Genomic DNA, 23452 nt, shown 5'->3' with positions numbered 1-23452 from the left:
ACTCTTTCGCCATATGCTGTGGATCATCGCAGATGTAACACTTCCTGTTCCCTCTAGGAGGCTTCGCTTTCACTGCTGCCGGTGCTAGGGCTCTGGCTGCTGACTGAGCCCTTGCACCTCCAACCTCCATAGGTTCCGCTCCTCCTCCTGGCGGAGGCGTGGATTGCGCACGCGCTGCTTCTCTGGGAAGGAAGGAGGAGCCCCTGGCTGGTTCGCGCCCTCCACGCCCTTCGTCCCTGCTCCACGGACGTCCTTCCAGCCGCACCCCCACCGCCAGCGCCCTCTGAACGATCTCCTGCGTGGTCCGGGGTCTCTCCCCCCTCGCAATTTCATCTTTAACCGAGCCGTGCAATCCCTCCCAAAACAGGTCTCTTACAGGAGCCGAATCTCTGTCCCATTCCAGGGCACTGACCAAAGCGAAAAAGCGGGCATGGTACTGCCTTACGCTGGCCCTCCCTTGCTTCAGTCCATGTATCTGCTGCCGAGCAAGATCCACGTCAATGCTTGATAAAAAGCACCCATCCATCGCTTTAATAAAGGCATCCGCATTTTGGAGCGCCGGATCCTTATCTCTCCACAAATTGCGCAGCCATGCTTTAGCATCTCCATGCAAATGGGACATGATGAATCCCACCTTCTCTTGCTCATCTCTAAAGTCTTTGTTCAGCAGTTGCAGTGCACACATTACATCTGCTCTAAAGTTGGGGTACTGTTGCAAATTCCCATCGAAGTGAGAGACCAGACCGCCTGTTCGTCTCCCCAACCCAATCCCCTCCGGTTTGGGTGTCAGTTGCCCTTGCTTCGTAAGCACTTCCAACCTGACCTGGAGATCCCTGTAGGCGGCAGCTGCGTCCTCCTCTCTCTTCCTGGATGCAAGAGCCTCGGCATTCAGTCGTGTCACTGCTTCTCTGAGTTCCACTATCTGCTGTTCGGCCGTCATGTTGTCTGCCGTTCGTGAGCTCGCTAGTAGGCACCCGCTTTCTCTCCTCTCCGCGAGGACGTAGATGCCCACAATCCAGGGATGGAGCTTACTGTCAGAGCTGCTTCCAGATCCTAGCTCACAGAGGATCACGCTAGCCAGCGATCATTAAATAAAAGTCTTTATTGAGTTACAGTTTCCATTCTCAAGCTGCTGCGTGCAACTCTACGTCTCATGGTTAGATCGGCGAAGCTCCATCTGAGTCTCCGCCCCTTGTACACCAACTTAATATCCTAGCCTTGCTCCACCTTTTCCGCCTGACTGTTCTTCTCTGGGTCCCTCTGCCCCCCGGGGTCTCTTCCTTCCGGGATTCCTCTGACGCTGACGCTGACCCCCCTGACTCTTCTCCCTCCTTTCGGCGTGCTTTAGGACCTGGCTCCCTTTCCGGGCTGCCTACTGCGCCACTTTCCTGTGCATTTGAACTTGGCACGCGCGCCCAACCTTCCACCTTCCGTCTGACCGTTTCTTCGCTCCCCGATGGAGGTGTGGCCACTCCTGACTCGTGCCCTCCCCCCTGTTGTGAGCTGCCAGCGCTTGATCCCTGGCGCCCTTCCTCTTCCCTGCTCTCTGGCGGTGACGCTGGTCCTGATTTCCAACTGCTCCCCTCTGAGTCCCCTCTGGCTCTATCTTCCTGGGGTGTCCCCCTAGGCTCCCCCCTTGCCCTGGCCACTGGTGCTCCTTTCTGTGAATCTTCTGATTCACTGGAAAGACTCGGAGATCTCGGGTCGTCGTCATCACTCATCTTTTCTTCTGCCTCCTCTCCCTCGCTCTCTGTTTCCTCCCTTGCCCTTGCCTCTGCTCCTGAACCCCTGACAATTATTATTATTATTATTATTATGGCTGCATGGCATTTAAGAATGAGACTGTGAGTTTATCTTTATCTTCTGCATATACCATTTGCTACATTTCTTAAATGTGACAATTTTGTGCTATAGAAGGAGGGGAGTGACATATAAGAGGACACAGGGAGTTAAATTCTCAGGCATGAGGATCCCGGAAGCTGCTTTAAGACCCAGAAGTGGTGAAAAGCAAGATATAGTCTGTGTTCTAGGATTATGATAATATTTTATTCTCTTGCTGATTATGCCGTTTTCAGTGTGCATTTTATATTTCCCCTCCTTTAGCAATGTTTTCTTCTGAATGTTTTCTTCTGCATGAAGCTGAACTGTGACACACACCCCAAAAGAAAAAATCTCAGGAAGGTATTTGTTACAGAAATTACAAGGCGGGGTGGGGCACATCCTTAAAGTTGTTAAATGTTACAAATATTATGCCTGAATGTATCCTTTTGGCTTGACAGCTCAGGGAAGATACCTAGCTTTAAAAAATCATATAAAATCAACTCCTTTGCCAGTTTCCTCCATTCCAATGCTATTTTGCCCTTGGAAAAAGGACTCTTTTTCCTGCCACCTTTCAGACTTGGGTTCAACCGAGCTCCTCCAATGATGATTAATGACCTGAGCCTTTGATGAGGCTCCAAGCACACTCCCCACTCAGCAGAGTATCCAGAACGCAGGGAAGGACGAGAAGTTTATTAGCTACATTGCAAAAAAGTGTTATTTCTAACTACTCAGACAGAAAAGAAATATACATGCTCTCTCTGTGAAAGCAGAGAGCAACTGAAAAACAAAGGAACAGGAAACAGTAACATCACATCCGTCTCCTGTCTTCCGTGAGACTTCCAACAGTCTGGAATGTCTCTGGAATGCAAAACACAGAGTCTTGTGACTCCAAGAGCATGGCACAGTGGCAACACACAGAAACCAACACCCCCTCCCCAAGGGTGAAGATGTGTAGACACACCTCCTACCCCAGGAAATGCCCAGAGGTGACAATTGCTGGGCTCACTGTTAGCCAAGGGAAGCCAAATCTCATCACCAGACTTGTCTCAGGCTGCAGACATGCAAAGGAACTTCTGTTTTACTTTTGGGTGGTGGGCACTTGAGACATGTTTGCCTGTGCGAATCTTGTATTTGGGTGTTGCCCTGACATATATGTCTATCTTGTGTAACCCTCCCCTTTCTGACGTTTTAATGATGTAGCAATGATGTATTGATGATGCTGTGCGAACTGTATCCTGGGATTTGGTGGGAAAGTTTTAAAAGTCAATGTCGCCCCAGCGTCAGAGTTCCCTCACTGCTGTTTGAACCAGTTGCACAACAATAATGGATCTAAGTCTACTGACTGCTCTTTGCTCCAAATTGCTTGGCTGGAATTTCCTTTGTTTACTGACCGCATGGACCCGTGGGGGACTTGTACCCTGGCGAGCTGGGCTGTTGAGTAGTCTCTCAACCCATAATTTTCTTTAACATGTTGAAAAGTCCTTTCCCATTCCCAATATTGACTGCCTGTGATAAAATCGTTGGACTCTTATCTCCTCCTGGCTCCTGAGTTTATTGGCCAGACCTAGGAGTTTTTATAGCCTTTGGGGGTATACAGTGGTACCTTGGTTTATAACCATACAGTGGTACCTTGAGTTAAGTACTTAATTCATTCCAGAGGTCCGTTCTTAACCTGAAACTGTTCTTAACCTGAAGCACCACTTTAGCTAATGGCGCCTCCTGCTGCTGCCGCGCTGCACGATTTCTGTTCTCGCCCTGAAGCAAAGTTCTTAACCCGAGGTACTATTTCTGGGTTAGCAGAGTCTGTAACCTGAAGTGTATGTAACCTGAAGCGTATGTAACCCGAGGTACCACTGTAATCCATTCTGGAGGTCCGGTTGTAAACCAAAACAGGTTGTAACCCAAGGCGTGCTTTCGCCAATGGGGCCTCCCCCCCAAAAAAAAATGGGTTGTAATCCAAAAAAAGGGGCACGGACTTCGGTGTTTGACGTGGTTGTAATCCAAAACGGTTGTAATCCAAAGCGGTTGCAAACCAAGGAACCACTGCACAACATTTGGTGGCGTGACTCAGATAAATCGAGGCTTTCTTTGAGCCCACCCAGCTGTGGGTGCCTGAACCGAGGGAGCCGTGGGCTGTGGCTCTGTGTGTCTCGGCCAGCTGTGGGTGCCTCAAGCAGGCAGCAGCAGACTCCCAGCTCTGTGAATGTCTATGTAGTGTCTCTAGCACGGCCAAGAGGGGCTGAAGCTGTGAGGAAAGAGGAGTTTTCTCGCTTTGTGTTTTGCTTGAAGGCTCCTCTCCGGCTGAGGGCTGGGGCTGCAGAGATCAGGCTCTCTCTCCTCTTGGCACAACTGCGAGTTCTCTGCCCAGGACTGGCGGGCTGTGCAGCCGAGGGGGTTATGAGTCTTTTTTTTTCTATAGGCTTTTTCACTGTGGGCCTTGCTGGCCACCAGTCTTTTCAAAATGCTTTCGCCCCACCTTTTATTTTATCTGCAACATGTCGGAAGGGCAGGGAGTCCCCCTTGTGTAACAACTTAAGCAGGAGGGAATAACCTTGCTGATGGTGCAGTGGGCACTGAAGGAGGCAGAAGTAATCAAACCCCAAAAGAAAGAGCACTTTTCCAGAGGAGAGGCGAAAAAGAAAGAACCGACCTGGCCCCCAACAGCTCCCATATCAGCCTTTAATTGGCCAGACCTAGGAGTTTTGATAGCATTTGGGGGCATACAAGACCAGGACTCCGAGCCTTCTTCCCTTGGGGGTTCCCCAGCTGGTGCCTCCCCCCCTTTCACCCAGCCAGTCCATGACAGCAAAAGCAGCAACAACAGTAAATTCAGTACGATAATAATATGCACACTGGTCCTCTGGCAGGAAGAATAATAACTTCTGGGACTATGGGAAAGGACTATCTTCCCCAAACCCCAGAATAAGCAGGAGCTCTGGGATTGCCCCATGGGGTTCGTGAGGGAAGATGGGCCCCCCAGGAGACTTCCCTGGTACCTGCAGCCGCTCCTTCCCCCTCTTGCAATAAGGCTTGGGGGAAATCTCCCATTAAATTACAGCATTTTAAGTTTTCTTCAGAACATGTAGGAGGCAGGGAGAAGTTCTAGTGAAGAAGCAGTATTCGGAGATCATGCGGTGGTGAGGGTGAGAGTTTGGTGCAAAAACCAGTCACACACAGATGCACCCGTCTTGCATGCTTGAGTACAGCAACTCCAGGGCACGAGCCAAGTAGCAGCAGGCTAGGGGCCACGTGTAGAGCAATTCCCATGCTGAGGTCAAAAACACACACAGAGGCAGCAGGACTTCTTCAGTAATAGTTCACTGAGCTTTCAAAGCATACAGTTCTCACTGGGTTCCCAATGAGGCACAAAACTTTGCTCCTGAGAGCAAATCCAGTTTCAGGAGTAAAAAAATACAGCACACAGGATATCTAAGTCAGGCACACAATCCGGCAGAAGGGAGCATGGGAAGAAAGACGCTGGAAGGACACAGGGCAATGGAGGTGTGTCTTTCGCTTCCTGTCGCCTGGGAGGGAAGTCAGGAACTCGGAGTCTGCAGGGGCTTCATGAAGCAAAGCTTTCTGCCGGCTGCTTCCAGACAAATCAGCATCCCAGAAACACACACTGTAATCTGTGGGGTCTTGCCATATCAGTTGTTTTTGGAAGGTTATCATGATGTGGTCTAGAAACCAGTATGGGACAATATATCGCCCAGCCCTCACTGACCCCCAGCAATCCAGATAAACCCTCACCGCTTCTCTATCGAAAGGTACTTTAGATCTTAGATTATAATCACATTGTTTGACATTGCCTTCTATATTTCATTACTATACAGTTAACACATAAATACCAGAACTTCACATACACAACATGTGTTAATGACTGATTTCCTGCTGAGTTCATTTCTGTGAAGAAAAGAGTGGACTCTGAGAGGAAGATGTCCCACACTCCAGACATCAAAATGGGTTCTTCCATGTGAGAGTCCCTGGATGTTCCTTGATCAGTCCATTATAAATAAAGCACTTTTTGCAGTCTTTTCATATAAATTGCTTCTCCTCTTTGAGTTTGTTGATGGTTTGTAGGATTTCAACTCCTAAAGTTCTTCCTGTCTGTGAGTCTGTTGATTTAGAACTTCCACTAGGACTGAACCTCTATCTACTTTCCTGATATTTATAAGGTTTGTCTTTTGTGCGAGTTTCTTGACATAAATCAAGGGTTCCACTCTGACTGCAGCACCTACCACACGCCATACATTTAAACAGTTTCTCCCCTGTGTGTCTGCCGATGTCCTCTAAGGTGTGCACTCTGCCTGAAGCTCTTTCCACACTCCATGCATTTAAATGGTTTTTCCCCTTTGTGAGTCCGTTGATGTATACGGAGGTGTCCACTCTGATTGAAGCACTTTCCACACTCCATGCATTTAAATGGTTTCTCACCTGTGTGAGTCCGTTGATGTGTTCTAAGGTCTCCATTCTGACTGAAGCTCTTTCCACACTCCATACATTTATATGGTTTCTCCCCTGTGTGAGTCCGTTGATGTTTTCTAAGGTCTCCATTCTGAATGAAGCTCTTTCCGCACTCCATGCATTTACATGGTTTCTCCCCTGTGTGAGTCCGTTGATGTGTTCTAAGGTTTCCATCGAAACTGAAGCTCTTTCCGCACTCCATACATTTATATGGTTTCTCCCCTGTGTGAGTCCGTTTATGTTTTCTAAGGTCTCCATGCTGACTGAAGCACTTTCCGCATTCCTGGCATTTAAATGGTTTCTCCCCTGTGTGAGTCCGTTGATGTTCTCTAAAGTTTCCATTGAAATTGAAGCTCTTTCCGCACTCCAAACATTTAAATGGTTTCTCCCCTGTGTGAATCTGTTTATGTATATTGAGATATCCACTGTTAGGGAAGCTCTTTCCGCACTCCAGGCATTTAAATGGTTTCTCCCCTGTGTGAATCTGTTTATGTATATTGAGGTGTCCACTCTGACTGAAGCACTTTCCGCACTCCAGGCAGTTAAATGGTTTCTCCCCTGTGTGAGTCCGTTGATGCGTTCTAAGGCCTCCATTATCATTAAAGCTCTTTCCACACTCCAGGCATTTAATTGGTTTCTCCCCTGTGTGAGTCCGTTGATGTGTTCTAAGGCCTCCACTCTGACTGAAGCTCTTTCCACACTCCAGACATTTAAATGGTTTCTCCCCTGTGTGAGTCCGTTGATGTGTTCTAAGGCTTCCACTCTGACTGAAGCTCTTTCCGCACTCCAGGCAGTTAAATGGTTTCTCCCCCATGTGAGTCTGTTGATGTTTTCTAAGGTGTCCATTCTGACTGAAGCTCTTCTCACACTCCATACATTTAAATGGTTTCTCCCCTGTGTGAATCCGCTGGTGTAATTTAAGGTCTCCATTCTGACTGAAGCACTTTCCGCACTCCAGGCAGTTAAATGGTTTCTCCCCCATGTGAGCCCATTGATGTTTTCTAAGGTGTCCATTCTGACTGAAGCTCTTTCCACACTCCATACATTTAAATGGTTTTTCCCCTGTGTGAGTCCGTTTATGTATTCTAAGCTTTCCATTATCACTAAAGCTCTTTCCACACGCCATACATTTATATGGTTTCTCCCCTGTGTGGGTCAATTGATGTATTCTAAGTGTATCACTCCGATAGAAGCTCTTTCCACACTCCATACATTTAAATGGTTTCTCCCCCATGTGAATCTGTTGGTGTCTTCTAAGGCTTCCATTGAAACTGAAGCTCTTTCCGCACTCCAGACATTTAAAAGGTTTTTCACCTTTGTGAATCTGTTGATGTAAACGTAAGTGTCCATTTTGACTGAAGTTCTTCCCACACTCCCTGCATTGGAATCCTTTCTTGCCCTTGTGAGTCCGCTGATTTGTTCTAAGTTTTCCACTATCAGTGAAACGTTTCCCACACTCCATACCTTTAAATGGTTTCTCCCCTGTTGGAGTTTGTTGATGTGAACTATGTGTCCTCATTCAATGAAGCATATTCCGCATTTCACACATTTTAATTTCTATTCCTAATGGGGGAGAAAGGTGACCCATCCCCTGGAGTTCTGACTGTCTTCTCCATCTCCTTCTTCAGAGTGGGAGGAAAGGAAATCCTGTTTTGGTTTCAAGGAAGTTGAACTAAGGGAAAGAGAACACATCAAGCTCCATTAGCACCTTCTCCTATATCAGCGTCTCCCACATTCCCTCACCTCCTACCCATGTTCCCAGTTTTTAGGAAGTGAAGTTCCAATATCAAATGATAGTAATTCATGAGCAACTTTCAAAATCCTCAACCAATGTTCATAAAGCAGCTTAATTTTTTTAAAAATAATGTGCTGTCTGATCTCGTGCTCATCTTCTGACGCAAGACTATCCTAAAATGACACTGAAAAGCAGGATATTCAAGGCAAATAGATAAACTGTACTTAGTGGAATATGTAGTACCTTGAAAATGTAGTATTTATTTATTGATGGACTGTCTTAAATATCATAATCATACGATGTCATGGGGTGTTAGGGGAGCGGTAGTACCTTTGGTGGGGGAAATGTCATGCACCTTATGGGGTAATTTATCCACCATTGGTCCCCACCCTGCACTCAGCTCTCACCTGTGGCTTTCAGAAGCTGTCAGGATGGAATAGGGGCCACAATCCCAGGAACGGCTTCAACCGGCCGCCAAAACCAGGTGAGGATAGCTGCTGGGTCTCAAATTCTTGGTGGGTTGGGGAATTCTGCTGCAGGTGAAGGCAGGCCCTGGTGGATGGAGAGGAGGAGAACAACAGTGAATCCCACAGTCAAGAAGGCAGATTCTACCCATTCTGCAGAGGAAAGTGAGGGCAGATGGGGCTCATCAACCTGGGAAGGAAGCCCATCACGAAGGAAAACTCTGGTCGTAAAACTTTGGTGCACTCCTTCACTTCCTTTTGAGTTATCTTCAGGAGAAGAAAAGGCTATAGAGGAAAACCTACACAAATCCAGAGTGGCACCGTGGCATCACTAAAGCTCTTTCCACATTGCATACATTTAAATGGTTTCTCTCTTGTGTGTGTCTGTTGATGTATATTGAGGTGTCCACTCTGACTGAAGCTCTTTCCACACTCCATACATTTATGTGGTTTCTCCTCTGTTGGAGGTCGTTGATGTGAACTATGTGTGCTCATTTAATGAAGCATATTCCGCATTTCACACATTGAAATGTCTATTCCTAATGAAACTAAAGGTGCCCCATCCCCTGGAGTTCTGAGTGTCTACTCCATCACCTTCTTCAGAGTGTGAGGAAAGGAAATCCTGTTGGGTTTCAAGGAAGAGAACTAAGGGAAAGAGAACACATCAAGCTCCATTAGCACCTTCTCCTATTTCAACGTCTCCAACATTCCCTCACCTCCTACCCATGTTCCCAATTTTTAGGAAATGAAGTTGCAATGTCATCAAATGATAGTAATTCATGAGCAACTTTCATAATTCTCAATCAATGTTAATAAAGCAGCATGATTTTTTAAAGAATGATGTGCTGTCTGATCTTGTGCCCGTCTTCTGACGCAGGACTATCCTAAAAGAAGGACACTGAAAAGCAGGATATTCAAGGCAAATAGATAAACTGTACTTAGTGGAATATGTAGTACCTTGAAAATCTAGTATTGATTCACTAATTCCCTGAAAGTGTGTTATTTCTGGGGACATGAATTTATTCCTCTTCTGTCTTAAATATCATACGATGTCATGATATTGATGGGGGACATGTTGTGCACCTTCTGGGGTAATCTACCCACCATTGGTCCCCACCCTGCACTCAGCTCTCACCTGTGGCTTCCAGAAACTGTCAGGATGGAATAGGGGCCACAATCCCAGGAACGGCTTCAACCGGCCAGCGAAAGCAGGTGAGGATAGATGATGGGTCTCAAATCCTTGGTGTATTAGGGAATTCTGTTGCAGGTGAAGAAAGGACCTGGTGGATGGAGAGGATGAGAACAACAGTGAATCCCACAGTCAAGAAGGCAGATTCAGCCCATTCTGCAGAGGAAAGTGAGGGCAGATGGGGCTCATCAACCTGGGAAGGGAGCTCCTCGAGAAGGAAAACTCTGGTCGTAATACTTTGGTGCACTCCTTCACTTCCTTTTGAGTTATCGTCAGGAGAAGAAAAGGCTATAGAGGAAAACCTACACAAATCCAGAGTGGCACCGTCTCTAAGACGGTTGGATGGTGCCCTGCACACTTCCTTCCAGCCACTCCTGCAGCCAAGCTGGTGCCTAACGTACTGCTCTGCTTTCCTTGGGACCATATAAGCCAGGGTGAGAAGGGGGTCTTTTTGTCTAGGCAGCCCTGGACCCCCAAACACACTGCCCAGGCAGTGCTGCTAACACAGCAGTTTCAGGGGGAGCGATGAACTCAGACCTGTGTATCAAAGTCTCTCTGATGTGGAACAAGGAAAACAGAAGCGCTATTTACATCATACATCAATTAAAAAGTATTCAGAATATTTGTATTTTGAAGAAAAGACCACCAAGTATTGGATGGCCCCTTCAAAGCTAATGAAATATTGTGCCTGGAGCTTTTGGGGGTGCAGGACCAGGAAAGCTTCTGCCACCATGATCCTTCCAATTGGGAATCAGGCCTCATGATGGGACTGAAACTGCGCTGGTTGCGCTGGATGATGATCTCGCATGCGCTAGAGTCTGAGGGGAAAGCTGTTTCCTGGTTCTGCTAGATCTCTCAGTGGCTTTGGAGACCTTTGGCATGGTGTCCTTCTGAACCCCCTAGGAGAGCTGGGGAAATGGTTATGCAGTGGTTCCCCTCCTTCCTCCTGGGCCATGTCCAGAAAGTGGTGTTGGGGGATGAGTGTTCAGACCCCTGGGCTCTCACTTGTGGGGTGCCTCAGGGCTCCGTCCTCTCCCCCATGCTTTTTAATATCTACATGAAGCTGCTGGGAGAGATCATCAGGGGTTTTGGCTGGGTGATCACCAGTATGTGGGTGATACCCAGCTCTTCTTCTCATTTAAATCGGAATCAGTGAAGGTGGTGAATGCCCTGTGTTGGTGCCTGGAGGTGGTTTGAAGATGGATGGTGGCTAACAGATTGAGCTTGAATCCTGACAAGACAGAAGTGCTGTCCCTGGGAAACAGGGGGTGGGCAGGTGTGGGGGACCCCCTGGTCCTGATGGGGTAACTGTGCCCCTAAATAACCAGGTGTGCAGCCTAGGGGTCATTTTGGACTCACAGCTGACCATGGAGGCACAGGTCAATTCTGTGTCCAGGGCAGCTGTCTAGCAGCTCCATCTGGAACGCAGGCTGAGACCCTCCTTCCCCGCAGACTGTCTCGCCAGAGTGGTGCATGATCTGGTTATCTCCCGCTTGGACTACTGCGATGTGGTCTACATGGGGCTACGTTTAAAGGTGACCCAGAAACTGCAACTGAATGGGAGCAGCGCCGAGCCCACATATCACTGCTCCTAAAGGACCTTACCTGGCTCCCAGCACATTTTCAAGCACAATTCAAACTGTTGGTGCTGACCTTTAAAGTGTCATGGTTGCATTTTCCAGGCATAGAAAAGTGTTGATCTAATGCAGGCTTCCTGAAACTCGGCAGTTTCTTTTTGCTGAGAGCTGGTGGTGGGATAAGTTGCGATGAGGTTATGAAGAACCTTTCTTGTTTTGGGGAACCAGATGAAGCTGGTTTAAACTGGAGTGAGCCAGGCTTGTTATCCAGCCCCAAGGTTACTCTGACATTTAATAGAATATAAATTACAAGGCCGAAAGGCGCCTGGTCCCACTTCCTAGTCTTCTATTTCTCTACTCCGCATGTGTGATTCTTACTTGAGTGCTGTTTTGGTATGCTAAGTTAGGGTTTTACGTAAGTTAAGTTTTTGCTATTTTTTGAATCCTGTTATTCTTCTTTGCCTTCAGTAATAAATTTATTTGCTGAATGAGATCGTTATGGAGCAGCAAGATCTGCAACCTGAAGCCCTCAACAGCCTCGGCCCTGTGGACCTGAAGGAGCATCTCCACCCCCATCGCTCAGTCTGGACAGGGAGGTCCTCCTTCGAAGGTCTTCTGCTGATTCCCGCCCCCCCATGCAAGAAGCAAAGTGTTACGGAAATTACGGGGGGGGGGGCACATCTTTAAAGTTAAATATTACAAATATTATGCCTGAATATATCCTTCCAACTTGACAGCTCAGGGAAGTCACCTAACTTTAAAAATAATATAAAATCATCTCCTTTCCCAGTTCCCCCCATTCCAAAGCTATTTTCCCCTGGCAAAAGGACTCCAGGAAGTTCTCAGAGGTGAAAATTGCTGGGCTCATTGTTAGCCAAAGGAAGCCAAATCTCATCACCTGACTCGCCTCAGGCTCCAGACATGCAAAGGAACCTTGATTGTACTTTTGGGTGATGGGTACTTAAGACATATTTGTCTATGCGGGGGGGGGCCACCAGGGGGCGAATTGGAAGATGGCTGACAATAACATCTCTCCGACCCACACGAGGTAATTAAGAGGCTGTGATGGGAGTATGCAGCCTCCCTTGCCCCCCCAAGGGAATGGGGGGACTGCCTTGCCTGCTGTGCCCATAATTCACCCCCAGATTCGAAAGAAGGGGGTGAGGGCACTAGGCATAAAGCCCTCGGGTGGAGTCCGGCTCTCCCGGACGCTGTCTCTGATCGCGCACTGGTTTGCATAAGCTCGAGATATTTAATTGGAAATGAAGCAAATGTACATATTTCAAGTGAAGAACGGGAGTGAAAACTGCTAACTGAAGTGGCCTTTGTGAAACGAGAGTAACGGGTTTGGATTTAACGGAATACATCATGAAGAAATTACATCAGGTTCAGTATGCTGGAGTGGGACTGGATGGAGGGGGAGAAACTTTTTTTCTTTTCTTCAATAACCCCTTCTCAAAAAGAACCGCTGCATAACCTACCTAAGCAGGATGATTAAAAACTGTGTGGAAATAATTTACTACCAAAAGCTTGACATGTGAGATCGAGAAAAAGAACAAGGGCTTTTGATGGCGCAGCAACAAAAAGGAAGTTGCCATTTTGACGGGTCTTGTCGAAAGATTTATCGGGAGGAGGAAGCTTTGTTTTCACACTGGATTCCTGGTAGAACCTGGTAGAATCTCCTCGAGGACTGAGAAAGAGGGACAAACCTGCGAAAAGTGAATAAGTAGACAGCAAGAATGCTTTTCTTTATGGAAGCGATGAAATACGGCGGCTGTCTGAAATACGACTCTTGGACGAATGGAAAAACCCACACAGGAATACAAATTTGTTTGAACCTGCTTATGGAGACAATCAGAGGCCACAAAGAGAAAGAGAGAGGGAAAATATATGAAAACAACTAGAAGAGATGTGGAAAACAGCAAGAAAGGATTGGACAGAATTTTGAACATTATTTGGACAGATTTGTGGACTTTTAAAGCAGTAGCAATAAGAGGATTGGACCCCTTTTGGAACTTGAAATATGGGTACCCCCAACAAAATTTAAAATTAGGCTCTGTAATTTGGAATTTATGTGATTTGATATGATTGGTCTGTTAATAAAAATAATTTTTTTTTTTTAAAAAAAGACATATTTGTCTATGCTAATCTTATACCTGAGTTGACTTCTGGGTTGGCGCCTCCAGGCAATGGCGGAGTTCCTCCGATTGGGAGGAATTTGCTCCGTGGAAATTAGGGTCTGACTGCCACGGTGAAGGCGGAGACCCACTGAAATCACAGGTGGGAGAAGCTTGTGAACTTGGGATTCGGCTGGCACCCTTTGTGCCTCCCCTACTCGTGGGGAAACCCTGATTTGGGGATCCGGAGCGAAGTGGGGTGAGTGGCGCGGTGCTTCGAATTGACTGCTTCTTTCATGGAGTGAAGCCGCATCGCTGTTGCCGGAGAGCGCTGACTTTTTCCTGTGGACAATTGGATTTTAAACAACTACCCGTGAGTAGAACGGAAAATTGGATCCTTAAATTCATTAATTTGGCATCGAAACGGGAAGGTTCTAAACAGGAAGTCCGCCTTCCTTTTTTGTAAATAGATTGAAGCAAAGAAGTTGCAAGTTAAAGCCTTGGAAAGTTTATTTTTGTAAAGGATTAAATCTCCATCGGTTAAAACTATTAACCCCCCCTTGGAAGCAGGAGAAGAGGGGGAAAATTTTGGACCTAGTGAGCCTGCAGGAGAGAGTGAAAAACCAAATTACCACTGCTCCGAACCTGGAAACGGGCTGCCAGAAAGAGTGACGTTTTTTGACAGCTAGCTAAATAAGAGAAATATATTGTTTCCATTGTCCTCATCTGCGTTTAAAAAGCAGGAAAAGTAACTGAAAACTGAAACTAAATTTATAGTTTAAATTGTGTTTGAAAGGATTGATACAAGTGGAGACTGTTTCCCTCTAGAGGGAGCTTTTGAAACTGTTACAAGAGTGGAGCTGGGGCTTTTCCAGCTGCAAGATAAGAAGTGTGTGAATCAGAGATTGACCTTGGATTTTAAGAATGTTGACAGAAGGAGCCTTAGTGACTGTATTATGTAAGATAAGCTATTCGTTAGAACAGCTCCAAAAGAATACGGATGCTATGAATACCAAACTTGAGAACTTGGGACAAAAAGTGATTAATTTGGGACAAAAAGTGATCATTAATACAGAAATTGTTCAGGATTTGACACAGGAACCTACTTTGACAGGACAAACTGGGGAGAAGACGAAGGAGAATGTTGGTGTTGTTGAACCTAAAATAATACAAGTGGAAGCCCCAGTTTTACAGAGGCAAATTGAGGACTATAAGTGGAGGCCTTTTATGAATGAATATAGAAAAAGTCAGAATTTGAAGATTGGAGCCCTGCTTGAATTGGAGAAGGAAGGTTGGATAGACTCTTTCATGCAGAGATTTGCTGACCTTTGGGTCCTGAATCTGGGTCAGGAGGTGATTGGAGTTGTGGGGGCCTTTGGATCTGGGGGAGCCTTGAAACATGATTTGAGATATTGTATGGACACTGGTTTTAGCTGTGGAGAGTTGGTTGGCCTGTCGAGAGGGAATGGGGGCATGGTTGGGTCGGGGCCCCCCCAAGACCTGCGCTTCAGCATCTTCAGCATCAAAGAATATGAAGAAAAACTGCAGAAGGGACTTGGAAAAGATTTAAGAGCCTCGGACAGAAGATCTCCAGGTTGATGAACTATATGGAATGGATGGAAATGACTGGCAGAATCTGAGACCAGGGAGAAGAGATGGTGGTAGAAGACTGGGAAAGTTTAAAGTTTATATATAGAAATATTGTAAATTTAATGAGTGTTAGAAAATTGTTGGAATGAAACTTTATGGCTTTAGCAGAAATGTTATAAGGAGTTAAGTATAAATAAGTATTTCAGTATTAATGGAAAATAAGGTAAAAAATATGTTAAGATATTCATCATGATAAAAATAGAGAAAGATGAAAAGGAATTGCTGAAACAAGTAATAGAAGTGGAATACAAAAAGGGAGGTGAGAGGAGGTTGATGAAATAAGGGAATGAAAGATAGAGTGATGAAATGGTATGGTATATGTTTTTAAATTGTTGTTGTTTTGCTTTGTTTAGTTTAGCGTGTTAAGGTTGTGTTTTGTATTGTTTATTGTATTGTTTTTTCTTTTCTTTTTTTTCTTCTCTGCTCTATTTTGTCTTCCTCTCTCACCTCTTTTCTTCTTTTTTCTTTTCTTGTAAGTTTTAAAAGCAATAAAGATTATTAAAAAATAATAATAATAATCTTATACCTGAGTCTTGCCCTGCCATGTCTGCTTATGCTAATCTTGTACCAAGGACTTGTCTGGACATGTTTGCCAAGGTTAACCCCTCCCCTTCGAACTGTATTCTGGGATGTGGTGGGAAAGTTTTAAAAGTCTTTGTCACCCCATCCTCGGGGTTCAAAATTTGCTCTTTGAACCTATTGCGCAAGAAACTTTGGTCTACAGCTATTTGCTCCGGTCGGCTGGACTCCTTCCTTTATTCTGCAGGGACCCGCGGGCTCTGCCCGACCAGCTGGGTGACTGAAGAGCCTCGCACCTAGATTTTTCCTTAACAGAAGTTACAGGGAAGCAGGCTGAGGGTGAGGAAATGGGCAACATTCTGACATTTAGAAGACAGCTGAATGCAACCCTCTATCGGGAGGATTTTAATGTCTGATGTTTTATGGTCTTTTATTTGTACTGGAACCATGCAGTGGAAGAGAAACTTAAAGATGGAAGCCTGAGAGAGAGGAAAAGGTTTCTGGCTGCCTCCTGGGTGGGATTGCGGAAACGAAGAGCTGCTTCTGAGAAGGCCTCTCCCCTCCTCTCTTCCTGGACAGGGCAGGGGCTTATGGGAAGAGGATGGAGGTTGCAGGAAGGAAGGGGTGGGGAACATGACCCCCCACTTTCCAGGGATCCCTCTGGCTGCCTTGAAGGGGTGGCCGATTCCTAGGTGGGAGGGAGAAGCCAAGGCGGCCCCTCCAGAAAATCCCCGTAGGCGCCACCATGGAGAAGTCTCCCCAAAGACTGGTTTCCGATCTCCCCCCCCCCCCCAATGCTGCCCTTCGCTGCCCCAGGGGTGCTCCCCCCTCCCCACTTCACTCCCTCCCTCTGTTCCAGAGTCTCCCCTGCATCCAAAGCCCCTCCTTGGCGCGGCTCAGCCCTCATCCCCCATCTTTCCACCCTGAGGGGCCACCCCAAGACGAGCAGATTAGGGACAGGGGGGTCTCTATCCAGGCGTCCCTCACGCCCGTTAACCCTTTCATGGCCCGCCTTTATCCGTGCGGAGCCCACAGGATCCCAGGGATGCCTGCGCGGGGGAAACGGGGAAAGGGGGCCCTCGTGGGGACCCCCTGCGTAGGTGTCCCATGTCCACCGCTGCCAAGGCGCCTAAGGGGCCAAGGAAAGCCCCCTTCGCAGCACACGTCCAGGGATCCAGGCCCTGCCGGTGGTGTCCATGAAAGTCGCTTTGGGGAGCTGGCGGGGGTCTCTGGGTCCTTTTCTCCCCTCTCCCCCCCACCCCGCGAGCCCTTTACCTCTTTGTCCTCGCTCCCGATTCTCCTTTCCTTTCCTGCAACATCCACGGGCGGGGGGGGGGGGTCCCCTCCCATGACGCCCCGCCTTTCCTTTCCAAAGCGCGCTCCCCTAGAGCTACGCCGCAGAGCAGCAATCCGGCGCAGAAGCTCTACTTGCGGGAAAAGCAGGCAGTTTGGGAGGGGGGCTCTCTCCCCTCATTCCGGAAACAGAAGCCGGATTGGAGGAGGAGGAGGAGGAGGAGGAGGAGGAGGAAGAGGTGCAGCGCATGGTGGAGGGATTTGGGGTTGTGGGGGCGGGGTGAGAGAAGGATGTACCAGGAAGGGAGGAATTGAGGGGGGCGAAGGAGAGGAAGGTTCCCCCCTCCCTTCTTCGTTCAGGGGATGAGGAGAGCGGGAGAGGGGCTGATCTCGGCAATCCATTTGCAAAGTGCGGTCCCCCCCCCCAATGTTTACATTGCAAAATCCGTCCCTCCCCTCGCACCCCACGCCATGATCTTAAATCCATTCCATGTTTTAGGTATTGGTGCACATTGAGCAGCGGGTTGGGCTCTGTGACTCCTGTGTTAGGGGAAAAAAGTGGCTTTGGTTTTGCACACACACCCCCGACACCCAGGTAAAATGCCTCCCGTGTGTCTTTTTTATTATTTTTATAAATATTTATTAAGATTTTTACAATATTACAAAATGAAAAAGAAAAAGGAAAAAATACAAAGTAAAAATAGTTAAAAACAATTCAAACTTTTCATCACTTATCTTTCATTTACTTGTTTCCCGGACCTCCTCATACCTCCCCTTTTTGTATTCCAGTTCAATTTATTAGTTCAGCAATTCCTTTCCCTCCTTATTTTATCCTGATCTTTAATCTTAGTATATTATAACATTAATTTACCTGTTAAAAATCCAATTCTTTTCATATTCTTTTATACCAATACAGCTAGAAACCACTTAACTTCAATCCAGCATCATTCTAACATTCATTAATTTCCGTGTGTCTCCGTCAGAAGTAACACAATGAGGCCAGGAAGAAAGCAAGGCAGCTGTTGATCTGTTTGCGCGCCGAGCCCCCCCCCCCCCCATGCGAGGAGTAAAGCAGCCCAGAACTAAAGCGCGTTGCAATTTGTACACCCTCAGATAGTAGCCCCCCCCGTCACAGAGAGAGCACCCCAAAAACATCCCCGGTTGCGTCACAAAATGCGTTGTACACGGAAATCAGATCAGACTCCGAGTTCGTGTTTTGGCAACATGACAAGTCTGTCAATCGGGATGCCTGACGATTCCTGCTCCCTGCCTTTTCCTGGCCAGCCTGAGAGATCACTGGAAAGGGCGGATTTCTTGACTCCAGATTCCATCACCGCAGACCCGTTTCATTCAGGCGTAGAGATCTGCTCTTTGGACCAGTCTGCTTGGATCATGTGGATCATCATTGGATCATCCATGATGTCATACCCATCTCACGTGGGGGGGGGCTCATGATGAATCTCCTGCCACGTGACTGGGGTCAGACAGGGCTGCTGTTTTGCTCTCCTTACTATTACAGCTCAGCTTTACTGGCAGAAGTTACATTTCATCCAGAAATGGGTGGATTCATTGAGGAAACGGGGCTACGTTTCAAAGAGGCAAACGTGTATACTTTGTTACCATCCAGTGAGTTGTGTTGCAAAGGCCATTTGCAGAAAGGCTCCTATTGTATCACCTGCGGCTACATGTTTTGATCTTTTTGCGGAAATGTTTTCCTCTGGCTGAGACCATTTGGGGCTTTCAAGGTCAGCCCCGACACTTTGAATGGTGCTCGGAAACGGACCGGGAGCCAGTGAAGATTTCTTAGGACCCGTGTTCCAGCAGGGACCACCTGTTAGAGGGCCGTTCAGCTGCTGTCCAAAACTGAATGTATCCCTTGCCGGAAGTAATCCATAAACCTCTCCTCCTCCGCCTTCTCGGGATGCCATTGGTGCGCGATGCTCCGCCTCTCGAAAGAGGGAGAGGCGTGAGTTGGGTGCGCTCGGCTTGCCAAGGGTTAAACGGAAACGAGCTAGATTCCTAGACAGGAAAGTAAGACGGGGGGGGGGGGCAAAGTAAGTAAGACTTTCCGGAGCGAAAGCCCAACCCCTCCCTTTCCTGCAAGACGTCGGGCGTGTGGGGGTCCCGTTGGTTCGGCTCTGCAGAGGCTGCCTGGAGGCGCCTGCTGGGATCCGGTGAGTCTCCTCTCTCCCAACATAGGGCCCATGGGGAGAGCGGGGGTCCCAGCGCTGCATGGCGAGAGGGGGGCAAGCCAGGGCGGGGAGGGTCGCAGGAGGGCGGCAGCTCTGCTCTTCCTTTGCATGGATGCGCTGCTGGCCCCTTGGGGAGGGGTCTGGGGTCCAGGAGTGGGGAAATGCATGCAAATAAACCCCATTCGGATGTATGGATCAGTCCCCTTGTATAACAGAGGTGGTCCGCGGATGGAAACATCCGGACATGAAATATACCCTGGTCCCTAAAACCTCACCTGTGCAAGGAGAAGGAAGGAAGGAAGGCAGAGAAGAGAAAGCGCTTCCTCTTGCAGGGCAGAGTAAACCTGTGGAACTGCCTCCCACAAGAGCCAGGGAGGCCACCAATCAAGGTGGCGTTAAAAGAGGAGGAGGCCAATCCGTGGAGGAGGAGGAGGAGAGGGCGATGGGGGAATCCTCTGCCCTGTCTCCCGCATAGGAGGGAGCCCTCTGGCCTGATCCTGCAGGGCTCATTTTCTCCTCCAGTGCTTAGTGTTGGGATGCAGCCAAGGAATTGGGGGCAAATGGTAGGCCCCCAGCTGTGCTGGGCGATCTCCAGTCCTTGGATCAGCATGAAACTGCGACCCGAGCTTCAGCAGCCTTCAGAAGCTGGGCATGCACACTCAACAGAGTAAACGCACAACAGAAGTGGCTGGAGAGGCATGTGTGAGCAGATTTACAAGCAGTTTATTCAGCACACATCAGGACAAAGGAATCATGTCTGCTCTCCTTCATGTCCAAAGCAAGACAGCATAAGCAAAATCTATACAGTGGTACCTCGGGTTAAGTACTTAATTCGTTCTGGGGGTCCGCACTTAACCTGAAACTGTTCTTGACCTGAGGCACCACTTTAGCTAATGAGGCCTCCTGCTGCTGCCACGCCGCAAGAGCACGATTTCTGTTCTCATCCTGAAGCAAAGTTCTTAACCCGAGGTAATATTTCTGGGATAGCGGTGTCCGTAACCTGAAGCGTCTGTAACCAGAGGTACCACTGTACACAAACAGAAGTTCCCAGCAAGCTGTGCTGGAGTGTAAACAGGCATGTGGCACACAACAGTCATGCCTGTCCCTTAAGGTGGAACGGAAATATTCTAACACTTAGTTCCTCCAGATGCAAGCGTGGCCTCTGAGATTGCTGGGGGTTGGACTAGATGATCCTTGGGGTGCCACCCACCTCTGTAGTTCCATGAAAGCACCACTGGAGGTCTCACAAGCCAAGGGATTCAGAGCAGGAGAGGACCTGCTGGAAAGGAAACAACCAGTGCAACCGTTTTTAAAACAGGAATCCAGTGTGTTTGTTGTGGGGGGACTCCGTGGGGAGGGGTAGACCCCTGGATGCCGCCTTGATCTCTTTGGACAAAGAGGTGGGAGACGAAAGTCCTTCATAAAGAGAGGCAGCCCAGCCAATCATCTGGCTGTTGCATTTTGGACCAGTTCCCGAGTTGCCTTCAAGGGCAGTTCCACACAGAGAGGGTTGCAACCATCCCATCTGGTGCAGAGCAAGAAAGACCAGTGCCATGTCCTCTCTGTCCCGAAAGGTCTGTGGGGTGGGGAACTAGCCTGAGCTGAACATGGGCCTCAAGCGACCATGATGGACCCAGGAGTGCCCTCAAGTATTCATGACTGGGGAGGGGGCATGTTAAGCAATGTAACATCATCATCATTATTGCTAGTTCCCTGCCCGTCATCCAACTCTCCAAGAGCAGATTACAAAATTTAAAAAACAGCAATAAAAACAGTTGAAAACACATTACGCGCATAGAAAGGCGAGTCTCGCTTTATCTGCTTTTGAGTGCTGTCCTTTGACCCCACCCACATGTCATTTGGCCCTCAGGAGTTAGCCAGATAAGGGAATAAATGTTCTCTGAAATGGGTTTGGGCAGGAGAGCAACTCTTGAGGAACCCTGGGTTAGGAACCCCCCCCCCAACCCCAATGCTCAGATAACACTCAGTACAAATGAGTCACTTGTCAATCACAGTTCTGACTTCATTCCATGATTGAAAACTCTGAAAGACAGGGGCAACCAGGCTGATTCATCTCTCAGAAAGACCAGCAGTTCCCTGCACATTTTGCATGGTCACTTTCACTCTAGGAGGGCGGGAGACTTACTGTATTTTTCTCTCCATAAGATGCACTTTTTCCCTCCTAAAAAGGGGAAATGTGTGTGCGTCTTATGGAGCGAATGCAGGCGGCAAACGCCCCCAAGAGTCGCACACACGCTCCGCGCGGCTCTTGCGGACTCTTCCCCGAGGAGGGAGTGACAGTCAGTTCCTTCTCCCTCCTCGTAGAAAAGCCTGCAGGAGCCGTGCACCCTTTAAAGAGGGTGCGGCTCTTGCTGGCTTTTGTGGGAGGTGGGGGAAGGGACAGAGGCCAGCCCCTCAGTCCCTTCCCCCACCTCCCGGAAAAGCTCCCAAGAGCCACACTCCCTTTCACTAGCCGCATTTCACCAGGCCATTTTATTAGCAAAAGAATCTTTTACACAGTGCTCGTAAGAACCAATCAGATTTCCTCTGAGCATTTAAACAAACCCCAAGTGGGGACAAAGTTAAACTATAAATACTAGTTAGGCATGCATACTTTGGAGTAAATGAATGAAAACTACAAAGGAGCGCATTCAGCAACCCCGGAGGTCATAAGCAATCAGTACACGTGATAAGAAGGATGGCCAGGAGGACAGCGATCATTATCACCTTAATGTGAAACCTGTTTCCTGGCCCTAAGATTAACATCCTAAGATTAACATGTCAGAAAAGCTACATCGACGAAACTGCCCATTGTCTTTGAGGACCCAGGACGCCTGCCTGTCTAAGTGTGTACGTGACTTGTGAAGAGAGAGAAATGGGCAGTAGAGGAAAAAGGGCATGGATGTAGAATCTTATGAGATTTAATCAGAAATTATCATCAATATATCAATCCCAGTCAACACAATGCATTCATCGTGGACACAATGGCTTGATGTATATTTTATAATTCCACATGGTAATCTCATCTGATCCCTACAAGCGCTCCCTTTAAAATATTTTTTTTTCTTGCATTCCCCTTCTAAAAACTAGGTGTGCCTTATAGTCAGGTGCATCTTATGGAGCGAAAAATACGTTTTGCTTCTCCTTTCTAAAGAAACCTCAAGAGTCTGGGTTGTGGTGCAGTCCAGAGCTGACTCTTCCAAGACTCATACATACTTCCTCACGGAACATTTTTCTCTTCCAGGCAATAGGTCAGTTTTGTAACAGAATGATGTATTTGCTTTGTAGAATTTGCAAGGATCTCTAATTCAGACAGACAGAACTTGGCAGAAGATCAAGGGATTCCTTCATCTCTCTTGGAGTCTTCCTGAGAGCAGAGATGGATGAGAAAAACTCAGCTGGCCCTGAAGCAGGAAGAGGCCATGCCATCAGAACTGGGAGCAGTGGAGGATTCTGGGGGAAAACTGTGCTGAAGATCCTGGGTGAGGAGGACACTCTCCGCTCAGAGGTGCAGAGCCAGCAGTTCAGGCAGTTCTGCTTCCAGGAGGCCAAAGGACCTCGAGAGGTTTGCTGCCGACTCTACAACCTTTACCATCAATGGCTGAAGCCAGAAAGGCACACAAAAGCTGAGATGCTGGACCTGGTGATCTTGGAGCAGTTCCTGGCTGTCCTTCCACCGGAGATGGAAAGTTGGGTGAGGGAATGTGGAGCGGAGACCAGTTCCCAGGCAGTGGCCCTGGCCGAAGGTTTCCTCCTGAGTCAGGCAGAGGAGAAGAAGCAGGCAGAGCAGCAGGTGAGAGAGACTTTCCTCTGGATACTCCAAAGGGGCTCCGAACGTGAGTGAGGGTATCTGAAAATTCTCCATCCTTTTTTTGGAAAGCAGCCATTGAATGCTATCAGATTGCCCTTCAGTTTTTGCCTCTGTCATTCCTTTTCTAACTCTTCTTTATATTCTCTGTTTTGAAACTTTGTTGCTATTTCAGAGACAGGATCTGTTTGCAGAAATGGGCCCAGATTCCTCTGAGACCAAAAGGATTCTGTTGGACACGAGAGTAAGGCTGCTGGGTAAGGAAGGAGTCCGTTCTCCGTTTGGTCCCTTTCTGTGGATATCAAAACGAATCCATGGGTTCTTGTCATCTTTTTTCTTTTTTTGGGGGGGGGGGGAGCAAGACACCAAGAGCACCAAGGAAGGGAGATGTATTTTTTAACCCAACTAAATTATGAAATGGGTCCAAATGTCCAGATGCACTCAGAAGGTGAGACTTTTTGGAGAGCAGCTGCACTCCTGGCTTCCCACTTACCTCTGTCTCTTGCAGGTGACCAGATGATGCCAGCAAGACCTCCTCTTCCATCTATTCCTGGTGGGGAAGGAGAAGCAACGGTTGTGGAAGCAGCTCAGGTAGAGGGAGTGAGCCCTGTGGGGAAGGGGGC

The 23452-nt window shown here is 47.9% G+C and overlaps 2 protein-coding genes across 9 annotated transcripts in view; one reads left to right on the top strand and one right to left on the bottom strand.

The window, feature by feature from the left end:
- Positions 1-5646: 5646 nt before the first annotated feature.
- LOC308486292 (uncharacterized protein) overlaps positions 5647-23452 on the bottom strand; it is a 72848-nt gene continuing 55042 nt past the window's right edge. For 2 of the 5 annotated variants that reach the window (XM_081022987.1, XM_081022986.1), the window contains exons 2-4: positions 9620-9764; positions 8428-8572; positions 5647-7957 (exon numbers count right to left, since the gene is read on the bottom strand). In XM_081022987.1, coding sequence (XP_080879113.1) covers positions 6074-7804 — 1731 coding nt within the window. In that variant the 5' untranslated portion in view covers positions 7805-7957; positions 8428-8572; positions 9620-9764 and the 3' untranslated portion in view covers positions 5647-6073. Of the gene's footprint in view, positions 7958-8427; positions 8573-9619; positions 9765-16811; positions 16985-18013; positions 18218-23452 lie in introns of those variants that run through there. The other 3 variants (XM_081022985.1, XM_081022988.1, XM_081022989.1) reach the window with 3 other exon arrangements.
- Positions 18628-23452, top strand: part of LOC308486201 (uncharacterized protein) — a 74671-nt gene continuing 69846 nt past the window's right edge. For 2 of the 4 annotated variants that reach the window (XM_081022714.1, XM_081022708.1), the window contains exons 1-2: positions 18879-19003; positions 22310-22814. In XM_081022714.1, coding sequence (XP_080878840.1) covers positions 22401-22814 — 414 coding nt within the window. In that variant the 5' untranslated portion in view covers positions 18879-19003; positions 22310-22400. Of the gene's footprint in view, positions 18699-18878; positions 19004-22309; positions 22815-23452 lie in introns of those variants that run through there. The other 2 variants (XM_081022712.1, XM_081022711.1) reach the window with 2 other exon arrangements.

Source organism: Podarcis pityusensis (assembly GCF_964106645.2).
Source record: "Podarcis pityusensis genome assembly, chromosome: 10".
NCBI lineage: Eukaryota > Metazoa > Chordata > Lepidosauria > Squamata > Lacertidae > Podarcis > Podarcis pityusensis.
Note: the sequence above shows the minus strand (reverse complement) of the source record. Positions and strands in the feature narration are given on the sequence as shown.